Raw genomic sequence first — 11,841 nt, forward strand, 5'->3', positions numbered from 1 at the left:
CTCACCTGGTTTTGGTAAAGTTTGAATTATATTGGGCTGTAACACATAGTCAAAGGTAGTTTTCAACCATAACCTTAGTAGTTATGCTATTAGCTACATTGTAAATATAATGTTCACATTTACAATGTAGATACTTTGGATAAAATTACTTACTGTTTAGCTCAGTCTGTAATTTCAATGCACGTATTCATGATGTTATACTTTAATAATATACAGTGTATTTGAACCGAATGATGACATTCTGACCCATTATTTAACCCTGTATAACGCATGTGGTCGTTGCTGTTATTAATTTCTGGTATCACTGTTAAAAATGTTTCAATAAAATGTTCACATTTTGCTGGTAATAACAAGTGCACCAAGTCATTTTCCTTCAGTTTCAATAACCAGAATATCATTTTTTATTTTAAATTTAGCTTCAATTAGCATGGTCATGCTTGGTACATGTACATGAACTACATAAGTAAGTACATATACATGATCAAGAAAATAGTAGTTTTGGCAAGGAACATATTTGAAATGTACACTGTATGGTGATATTTATCAGTCAGCCAGTGACAGGTATTCTCAAAAAAAAGTGAGGATTTTCCAACAGGAAAATTTACGGATGATTTAAAAATGAATTTTGTGATTTTATTTCTATAACAGTGTACAAGATTTCATGTTAACCCTTAACCTAAATTTCACTAAATCAACTAGTACTCTCTCTCTTTTAAGCCCCCCTGGTGAGCTTTTTTTGTCAATCACTTATGCAAAGGTGGCGGCAGGCTACTGCAGAGGTCAGGTTTTTTATAAATTTGGACTGTCCAAAAGGGAGGCTTGAAATAGAAATAAAGGAAAATAAAAAGACCAGGTAGGTGGTATTTCAATGGTTACTGGGAATTATGTCCTATTTTTTCACCTACATGTACATGTTTGCACTTGGTTGTGGACTACAATATTCAGGTTTATAAAACAACTGTTATTAAATAAGAATTAAGACAACATAATTATTTAAAGCTTCTTTCCAATTAGTGGGCTTCGAAACATTAAGCAGAGACAAAACATGACTAAAGTACTCCTGAAAGTCATTCTTTGAATCAGTTGTTTTACATTTTATTCTGGCTTCATGGACCTTTTCAGGCGACACTGGTTGCAACAGGTCTGAGAAACCAAAGTTTTCTGGGAGAAAATATAGTTCATCTGGTTTTCCAGGAACTGTATCATGCCTTGACTGGTGAATATAGTGTGTATTCCAATGAATCTTCACAAAATCTAGATCTTGCTGGATTAACTCTACAAAGCAGAACCATAAGCATTCCTCATGACCCGTATTGTCAGGTCAAAATACCCCACAGTCTACAAGATCTTTGAAGAAGTTAATTCACCAAGTGAGATGGCTGTGGCGGAAGTAGGACCACCAAGCCTCTATCTGTTGGTTTCCAGCGGAAGGACCATAATGGTGTGCTTTTTCATCAGCTAAATCATCATTACACTCTGCTCTTACACCTGCAATTACTACATTCTCTGTTCCACAATCAATTCTCACTAATGAACAACACAGTCTACAAAATACTTGGCCATGACCTTTGGATCATTGTTAGTGGTGTCATTCACATGCCAGCAGTAATTCGGTCCAGGTGAGTTGTACTTTCTTCTTTTCCAGTTGTGCCTTTTTCGCTCTTCAACTCCAGCTAGGTCTAACCTTCTTAAAAGTGATGCCACCTCTAGCCTTCGAATATACAAGCCATACTTCACACGCAATGTATGCCACATCCCTCTGTAACCAGAAATTCTGCCTGGGCCATAATATCCAGCTTGTTCCGCATCAATCTCTCGATGTCAGACAAATCGACGTCTGTTTTGTTTCTTTTGAGATAGCCTCCTTTTAAGCGTTAACAACGACATCGACACATCATGATACTTCTCAAGAAAGCAAAGGATAGCATTGTAACTGAATCCACCTCTATTGCTTCCTTTTCCGTTACATTTTTGGAGGACAACTGTACAGTTATCGAAAAGATGGCACGGCAATTTCTAACTTTTGTCCAAATTAAGAGCAATATAAATATTCCTGTAACACTTCAGATCCACAGTTGTGGCAAAACATTTTTCGTGAAAATGTCTACAGCATAATAAAAGTTGCCATGTTGGACGCGGGAAATCCTGGGAATTAGCCCCTTCCAGACCCTCACAGGCTCTCACTGGTTAATCACAGACCAAGTGCCCAGTCTTTCGATTATTGGTTTGTGTTTTGAAAAATTGATTTGTGTTTTGGTAAACTGATTTGTGCTTTGGTAAATTGGTTTGTGTTTTGGTAAACTGATTTGTGTTTTGGTAAATTGGTTTGTGTCTGGAGAAATTGTGTTGTATTTTGATAAACCGATTTATGATTGACCCTTTTGGGGCACCGTAGTCTTCATTGCAAAAACCCACAGTTAAAACGAAAATGATAGAATTTGCAGGAAAAAGCACAGGAGAACGATGCAAAACATTTGCTTGGTAACCACGCAGTCATTTAACGAGGGAAGTCTGGACATGGAAACGTTCACTTTTGCATCAGCTGTGTGTAGATATCATGTTTATCGAGATCTATAGAAGCCATTAATCGGAGAAAAACTTGTTGCTAAACGAGAGTTTAACAACCCCATGGACAAACACACTGTGAAAGTAGCGAAGGGCAATGAAATGCTCAGCCATTTTCCTCGGGAGTTCTCCCGAATAGCGTGGTATTTTCTTGCACATAGTGGAGAAATCAGTGTTGAAGTGATCGGTCGTAGACGACATTGTAAGCAGCTGAGCTGATGCTGATGCTGATGCTGATGCTTCTTGGTTGGATAACACAGCTGTCGCTTACACTGTACCGGGTAGTTAATAACAGTATCTTTGTATCTTTACAGCAAAGAAATCTTCGGCTTTACATTATGTAAAGATAATAAAATTTGAGTTCGTACGGAAATCGTGCACTTTCTCATTTTGATTACAATTTCTTGCTTTAAGAATCGATTCTTCACACCATGAGATCTAAAATTTGACAGTCTTCCGCTTATTTCACAAGTGCAACGGATCATTGTTCTTTCCCACGGCAAATTGCACCTCGGTTTTATCGAGGGAAAAAAATTTGCATACCTCGGTGGCATGCGACCAATACCCGTGGCAAAGACGAGGTATTGCCTCGTCCCAGGGGGTCAATACTTTCAGGCGGTACTGTACATCTATCACGCAGACTACCTTTGGTCTTAAGCATTTGAAGAAGTCAATTATTGAACCCGGTTATCGCAAAATATTATGATTTGTCAGTGTCTCGCAGATCAATCGTTTGCCTCAGCAACTGATCTGCTTGCCACTGACAAATCACAATATTTTGCTCAAACTCATCCAATAACTGTGAATTACTGACAGTTAGTTGATTAATAATTATTGTTGGCTAAGTTAGACTTTCAACACTTGTACTTTTTGAATACGGGCAATGGTAGTATTGTCAAATATGAATGTAATTAGCACTTTAAATGTCTTTACAATGTACCCACGATAAACCTTGCACATAATTATCATGTAACCAAAGCCAGTAAAGCTGTCATAGTTAGGATAAAAGAAACTATTCAAATTAATTTACAGCATTCCCTCGCAAAATCTCATCCTGTGATACTTGATTTGTGGAAGAATAATTATTCTTAATCAAAACTGCATATGATAACACATGGAATTGTGTGTTTCTGCAACACTCCAAACAACCAGTCATGGGCAAAATATATGTAACTAGACACTCCATGAGCGTACACTGGGTTGCTTATTGTACGTGTTACTCAAAAACAGAAGGGACTGAGTTGGGTGGTATTGAACTGCAGCCTTCCAGGCAATTTTTTCAAGTCGGGGGACATTAAGACCATTCAACTCTTTCACTGCTAACTTTTCTACCATCAGTGTACCCCATAACTGCTGTATTTTTTCGCAACATAAGACAGCAGAGAAACCACTCTCAAAGAATGACCTATATCTTTCGTTCTATTGACGCTATTACGATAATATTTACAGGACATATACCACAGGAAATTTGCCATTGATTGAGCTATCTGTATTGACGTGAAAGCACGGTCTAAAACAATGGGGTCACCCACAAGTCGCACCAGCAGAGGCCCTTTGGCTTACTCCTTCATATGACGAAACAGATCTTTTTCTGAGGTTAAAAACCTGGCTACCAGCCTATTAATCATTTGTCAGAAAGAAAAAATTCCTGTCCTCTTTACAAAAAATAGGCGCACATTGCGTACGTGTGGTAGTGTAGTAACACAGCACTTTATTCCATATTGTCAACTGAGCTGCGTTTTGTCTTCCAGGATATTCAAGTTCAATATGTAGCTCTAATATTGTTTTGGTATTGTATATCATTGTCGTGTCATGGTAAAAGTCTTAATAGCCCCCTGAGAAGACATGTGGTTACTAGCAAAGTACTAAACCCAGAAAGATTGAAGAAAATAAAAGGGAATCGAGAAACCTTCATTTGCCTTCTAGGCTGACATGTTGATCATTTCGAACTTGCCTCACAACTTCTTTTCACCACAAGTTTAAGCGTACCGGTGGCTCAGTTGGTTGAGCACGGGCTGTCACGCGGGAGGTCGTGAGTTCAACTCCGGCCGGACCAACACTCAGGGTCTTTAAATAACTGAGGAGAAAGTGCTGCCTTTGTAATTACATCTGCAAATGGTTAGACTCTCTAGTCTTCTCAGATAAGGACGATAAGCCGGAGGTCCCATCTCACAACCCTTCAATGTTCATAATCCTGTGGGACGTAAAAGAACCCGCACACTTGTCGTAAAGAGTAGGGCATGTAGTTCCCGGTGTTGTGGTCTGTCTTCTGTGATGTATCATGGTTGGGAGGGTAAATGCTCGGAGATATTAGCTACACCAAGCTACTCTAAAAATCCCAGGGTAAATAAAGATATATGATATGATATGATGATGAAGCGTGCACTCTGAGCATCTGACAGCTTTGTAATACAAAAGTTCACTGAAGTTTTCCCTGTCCGGCGGGTTTAGTATCTGGATGGGTGTCCTAAAAAATATACCACTTTGTAACAGAAGCATCTATAGGCCCGAAAATTCTATTTTAACGCCCAAAAATGCAAACCAAATATTGATGCAAAAGTAAATAAATATTGATACACAGTTTTTTAGGAAGAGCAGAAGGAAGTTTTCAGGACGGTCGATCGAGAATAAAATATTTTGCCATCAGCAACAAAATTAACGACATGAAAACAACATTAATCTTGTATCACGAATATGAAAAGTTACCATCAGCGAAAAACATTTTGCAAGATTTTTGCTACGCAGCATGTTTACTCGCGAAACAGTGAAGCATCTTTGTCAAATGATGGCAAGATACCAGGTTTTTGTTTTTGTTAGTTTTCTTTTTCTTTCAAGTGTTATAAAGTTTGAGAAGAAATTTGCGAATTCAACACAAAGATCACAATCGCCCAACTCTTGAGGTTGACCATTGTTTCTGCAAAGTCAAAAATTTACATTCCAAGATGAGGTTATTTATTACCAGGTAATTCCATCGTTTTGGGAATAGCATCTACTTTATTATTCATCAGCATCACAATTTTTTGTCGATTTTGGGGCTCATTTTGTTGAAACTCAAGCACACTTCCAACAGACCTGTTTATTTTCATGAATTATGCGCTGCTTACAGTGCACTACCACAAAATTCCTCCCATATAATATTTCAACACACATATGCAAATTTGTTAAGCTCGAAAATTACACTTGATAAAATTCACAAAAAGGTGGAAATCTCACAAAAATCTTTTCCAGCAAAAAATTTATTGAAACAAACAACATATTTGCTATTAGAGGCAAAAAACTCTTCCTATTTCAATTGCGTGCGTGCAAACAAGACACACAATCGGTGTCACAATTAAAGCATATGCAATTAAATAAATTTCTGACAGTTCACATCAAACCCTTTTCGAAAGAACCTGGACCATAAATAATAAACCACAAAAGAGACAAGCTTTCATTCAAATAATTTTTCACTGTCACATTTCCAATTTTTTTTACCTTTGCAGAGTTGAGTACAAAATAAATGTTATTTGCCAGACAACTTAGATGCGACTTCAGTAAACACTGTGATGAATTCAAGGCGTTTGATTCCTTCAATGTTTGTTAAATCCATAAACGAATTGCCATTTGATTTCAGTGTTGTATACAACACCAAGTTGGTAAAATATTAGAAACAAAGCTCACTTGATATCCAACAGCGAAAAATGAAATTGTTGTCGAAGACCAATACTCTTCGCTTTAATCCATTCACTCCTGGGGGTTCCCCATTGACGAGTAAAATCGTCTGGCGTTAGACAAAGTAAAATACTACGTATGGCCAGTTTTGGCCGGTTTCGTTCCATTCTTGAGCTCCATGGGGGTATATTTTGTTTTCAGATCCACTAAAATGCCATTCGCATTACAAGGACTTTCAACGCCATTGAAGGTTAACACAAGAGTTAGTGAAATTTCCAATTGTTACCGGAAGACTGTGCAGAGTTGAGTCCAAATAAATACATTCAGTCAAATAGCCAGACAACAGAGATCACAGATCCACTTAAGGTGTTTGATTCCTTCTCTGTCTTTGTTGAACCGATAAGTTACCAGAGAAATTTCCATTTGGTTTCAGTCTTGTACACAACACCACCTTGGCGAAATATTAGAAATGCAGCTCACTTTGATTCGGCTCGACAGGCGAAAGATTGTTGTTGAAGTCCATTACTCGTTGCTTTTAAGATTTCACATATTTATTTTTCACTGCCTGTCTTGTTTATCCAATTGACGTTCCATTCTTGAGCTCCATGAGGGTATAATTATTTTGTTTAAAGATCCACTAAAACGCCATTTGCGTTACAATGACTTTCGACACCATTGAAGGTTAACAAGAGTTAGTGAAATTTCCAATTGTTACCGGAAGACTGTGCAGAGTTGAGTACAAATAAATACATTCAGTCAAATAGCCAGACAACAGAGATCACAGATCTACTTAAGGTGTTCGATTCTTTCTATGTCTTTGTTGAACCCATAAGTTACCAGAAAAATTTCCATTTGGTTTCAGTGTTGTACATAACACCACCTTGGCGAAATATTAGAAATACAGCTCACTTTGATTTCGGCTCGACAGGGAAAAGATTGTTGTCGAAGGCCATTACTTGTCGCTTTTAGGATTCAGGATATTTATTTTTCAGCGCCTGTCTTGTTTAGCCAATTGACGTTCCATTCTTGAGCGCGTTACAATGACTTTCGACGCCATTGCAGGTTAATAATTAAATGTTCTCCTGTGTGCACCAGAGAAATCTACACATTACCCCAGCCCCCTCAAACATAACAAAATACACACAGAAGACTCTATGCACAAAGACACCACTTAGCAAGGGAGTGACAGGCAAGACTTTTACCGACATCGAAAAAAAAAATACGAAGAAATGAAATGCAGAATCCGACTGGGTTTGGCAACCCAGTAATTAAAATTTTCCCCTTTTTCATTTTCTGCAGACTTTCCAAGATCATTAAAAATGCAGTTCTGTTGGATATAGCTACTTTCAGATGTAAAAGAATATCATAGTAGGTTTGTATTGTCAAGATAAATATTGACTTATTGACACCTGCCATCAGCCGCTAGTTGGATGGCTGCAATTTTCTACTTGGGAGATACTGATCACCCTTCACACCATCATCAAAAATAGTGGAGTGTGGACGTATCGTAATTTTGCACAAATTCACTAAAAATTCGTGCAAGATCTAAAAATTAGTACGTTACTGCAATCCATTGATGAGATTCTATTGTTAAGTTAAGAAACTTTCGCTATAAAAGTAAGCGGGATGATTAAAATTTACGGTCATTGTCTTTCATTTTCAATTCAATGACGTATATAACGCTATGGATGCAAAGCTTCTCCTTACAAAAATATATTGACTTTAATGTCTTACACACGCAATCTCTTGCTCAAGCTAGGATTACACAAACTACTCTAAAAAATGTCGATACAAGTTGATTTTAATTTTACTCACAAAAAAATGTCGAACTGTCTTAAATACAATCAACTTTCAGTTGGTCGTGCTCGTTAAAATTTCTTCTAATTTACACATCAATAAGCACAGACCTTCCGAGCTAAATTTGTAATAAAACTCACCTTCGCTTTTAACATTTTCCATTTGTTCGCTTTGGGGCTCTTCGCCAGCTCCGCAGCTCTTTCTGGCGGCAGTGTCATCTTTTCCTACGAAGAAGGAAATTCCTTTATAAATAAGCGGCATTTAATTTGGGCTTCACTTGAATTCTGTTTAATTTAAGTTTGTAGCATGACTTTACGCAGTTAAAGTAATGTATGTTGTTACCAATAGAGACGCAAATCTTCGTTCTACTTCTTCATCATCAGGTAGTTCATCATCCACATCAAACTCTGCAATTTTTTTCACAAAAAGCTTACAGTTTAACGATAGAATAACTTCACACAATCATTATTAAGGTTTCACTTAATCCCAGATTGGATATGGCGGTTTGGAATCACGAACTTTGTTATCAATTACGGTCAACAGTTTTTCCGTTAAGTTATTCACAAAATGATCCGCAGGTTACTAAAACAATCAGGAGAGAAAATCTGTTTCCCTACCCGTATCATCTCCTCCTTCACCTGACGAGCTTTGCGAGAAGATGTTGCTCGAAGACGAACGCACGGAGTCAAACATGCTTAGCCTTCGAGTTGATTTTTTAACTAAGTCAGAGCTTTTCTTTCTGTTCTTATTGCCTTGAATTTTTTGTTTTGACTTCCCTCTATCTTGCACCATACTGCTGCGATCAAATTGTGAGTCAATTCTTTGAGTCACCTGTCCCTGCAGGAGTGGAGTAAGTAGGTTTTTGTATATCCCGCCGGCGATGCCGAGAGGGTCTTGGGATAGTAGCGGCGCGTGCGCGCGCGTGCGGAGCACCATAGTTAAATTAAAGGGCCTGTGGCACTCTATTGCGCATGTGCGGCTGTTTGTTTTTTGAACCGACGGTTCTTTTTTCAAAGCCAGTATCAATGACAGAAATCCTGTTTAATCGACACAGTGAGACGTGCCCATGTTGTAATAACATTTCTAAACTTCAGTCTGGTAATATACGAAGGACTTTGATGCCATATTGTGTTAGTTTTTGGGATCCGTAGATATAATTCATGTCCACGAAAGCCGGATCAGGCGAAGGGGCTCGGGTCGAAAGGTTCTTACACCTCGTAGTCGCCTTGCATCCAAACAAACAAGAAAACAAGTAATAGCAGATGGGAGAAGGCACATCGAAAGCTTTGTATAGCGAAAGATGTCCATGAAAGGTGGAAGAAAATAAAGTGTATGTGCGTGGATTCCACTGACACGGCCTTCACAGGTGAGACGAAGAATGGGGCTATAGTATTTTTTCACTGATTATTGGTTTCCCTTTAGCACTATGATCCTTTGTCGTCAGCTTAGTGTGCGTTTTATTTTGCTATTCGAGTTTTTTATCCGTCAGTTCAGTTGCCATATCATGGAATTATGGCTTTCAGTGTAGGGACGCACAAGGAGCAAATTATTGGCTTCAGCTTTGAAACGTGGCAGGAAGCGTCTCGATTTAGCTGTTGAAGCCCACGGTAGATGAGAATTTTTGTTTGGTAAAAAAGAAGGGCTGAACTTTTTTTTTGTTCAATTTTTTTTCTGATTAGAATAGGGTCAAGCATGATAAATCGATCTGCTCAGTTTATTGTTTATTTCGCATCATTTGAAAGCCAATTTACCGGTACATTCATTTGCCATTCATTGAGCTATCTTTCTGCACAGAGTACAGGTAACATTTTTGATCAAGTATTTTGAAATACACTATGCAACTAATACTCTATCAAGCAGTTGATATATTTTACAAATAATAATAATAATAATAATAATAATGAAATAATAATAAATAAACAGTAAGTTGTGTTCATTTTAGTCAAACAGAAACCACCTGGTAAAACTATTTGTGTTAACACGGATCACTTTTGGCATACTGCTCCTTTGGAATGTGCAAACAGTATGTCTCTGATGTACACATGTCAATGAGAATTCCCTTCACGCAAGTTTTATACAGCGTTATCAACAATGATGAGCACAGCAGTATAATGATAGTTATTATACTGTAAATGAAGAGATATGTTGTCATGAAGTATGGGTATGTTCATTGTTGAAAACTTCAAAGGACACTGCAGGTTGGCAGTAGTAGTTCAGTAACTCATGGGTTGTTGTTTAGTCAATGTTTGCTATTGGTACCAACTGGCAGAACTGTTTGGCTTACAAAAGGAATTATTGCATAGAGGGTCACCTCAAATGAACAATCACAGACCCTGGGCAGCCAATCACTGTCCTGGCCTAGGTTCATCTGCTGAATGTAACACTAATGGAATATTGCATTAAACTAGTGATTACTGTTGATAGTAATTATTAATAATTTTCCTGTCTTTTCATATTTACTGGCCCATAACCTTTTTTCTAGGGAACAAGTTTACAGAGCAAGGAAAAAGTTGACTATCCTTGATTGGAATTACTGGTATCATAATGGCTTTTCATTTTTCACCACTGAGGATCATGCTGACACCATCATTGCAAGAAAATGCAACCAGAGAACAAAATCTTGGGACGTGAGGATATTAAAGGTTTCCAAAGATTGTGGATATATTTGGATGCTGATGGACAAAACTTTAAAGTCTGCATTGATGACGACGACTATTTAATCACTCGTGAAGTCTGTCTGGAACCTGATGATCCCAGAATCATTTCTCCAACAATTGTTGAAAGTGAACCTCTTCCAGCTCATGAGCTCCTGGCAAGATGCAGAAACAGATTTTCACAAATAAGCAGCTCATAGAGATTTAAATGCAAAACTTTCAGCTACTGTAAAACCAGGAAAAACATAAATGCCCTCACAATAATGTGTTGCAGTGATGAAATTACTAATAGTCGGGTGTCAATGGAATGGCTCAAGTCAAGCTAATAAGCCTTGCCTTTTTGCGTCAGTTTGGGTAGTAACTTGAAGTAATAATTATATTAACTGTTTTTCTCTCCAAGTTTTGTGGAGTCATTGTGACATGTAGCACTAAGCCAGCATTGAAACCACGACAAGATATACAGTGTATGACTTGACAGTTTTTAACCCAAGATAAGGGCTGACCATACATTACACATTGTAGCTTTGAAATTGTTGTTGGAGTTTTGTCTCATGGTAATATATTGTATAACTTTAGAATTTAGTCTCCTGGTGTGATTTCTTATGTGTATTTTAGTGCATATCTTTTGAAAACTGAAATAATTTAAACTACAGTAAAACAAAAACAGTGTAAATACAAAAAATGGAAATTCTAATACAGTGCTATGATATTGGGAAATTGACAGTTATTGTAAAAAGTGGTGTTGAGAGTTACATGTGAATACAGATGATAGACAAGCAAAATCAAATTTAGTTATTGTTCATATACATGTCTGCATCAAATTATTTGGAGATGTGAAAGCATTAATTATTATTCTAAGACAATTTCCATTCTTGCAAAAGTTTAAGTCAGTCTAAACCAGAAGAAATGGTGTCACAAATAAATGTAATCTAAATTGCCTTTAAAAATAGTTTTTATCCTAAACCAAAGTTTCACAACAAGGCAACTAAAACAAGTCAGTTATTGGGGGTGATGGTATGCTGAAAATAATTATTAAAAGAGGGGATCCTGAGATTTCCTGATATTTTTATTTGGGAGTGGAGGTTTCCTTTAATGAAAAACCACACACTCTCACTGTGGTTTTGTGCCTGCTATTACTTCCCAACATTTAGACAGTTCAGAAATCCATCTAAAC

General features: G+C 37.4%; 1 protein-coding gene and 1 long non-coding RNA gene across 2 annotated transcripts in view; one reads left to right on the plus strand and one right to left on the minus strand.

Annotated features, from left to right (window-relative positions):
• The window catches only part of LOC137970251 (formin-like protein 2), a 94,647-nt gene extending 85,793 nt beyond the window's left edge, over positions 1 to 8,854 (minus strand). Inside the window, exons 1-3 of the mRNA XM_068816771.1 lie at positions 8,631 to 8,854; positions 8,356 to 8,420; positions 8,154 to 8,237 (exon numbers count right to left, since the gene is read on the minus strand). Coding sequence (XP_068672872.1) covers positions 8,154 to 8,237; positions 8,356 to 8,420; positions 8,631 to 8,805 — 324 coding nt within the window. The 5' untranslated portion in view covers positions 8,806 to 8,854. The remainder of the gene's footprint in view (positions 1 to 8,153; positions 8,238 to 8,355; positions 8,421 to 8,630) is intronic.
• Positions 8,855 to 9,000: 146 nt separating this feature from the next.
• LOC137969673 (uncharacterized) lies at positions 9,001 to 11,245 on the plus strand. The gene is made up of 2 exons (XR_011116706.1): positions 9,001 to 9,379; positions 10,496 to 11,245. It is a non-coding gene; the product is annotated as an uncharacterized lncRNA (long non-coding RNA).
• Positions 11,246 to 11,841: the final 596 nt, after the last annotated feature.

Source organism: Montipora foliosa, chromosome 9 (assembly GCF_036669935.1).
Source record: "Montipora foliosa isolate CH-2021 chromosome 9, ASM3666993v2, whole genome shotgun sequence".
Taxonomy (NCBI): domain Eukaryota; kingdom Metazoa; phylum Cnidaria; class Anthozoa; order Scleractinia; family Acroporidae; genus Montipora; species Montipora foliosa.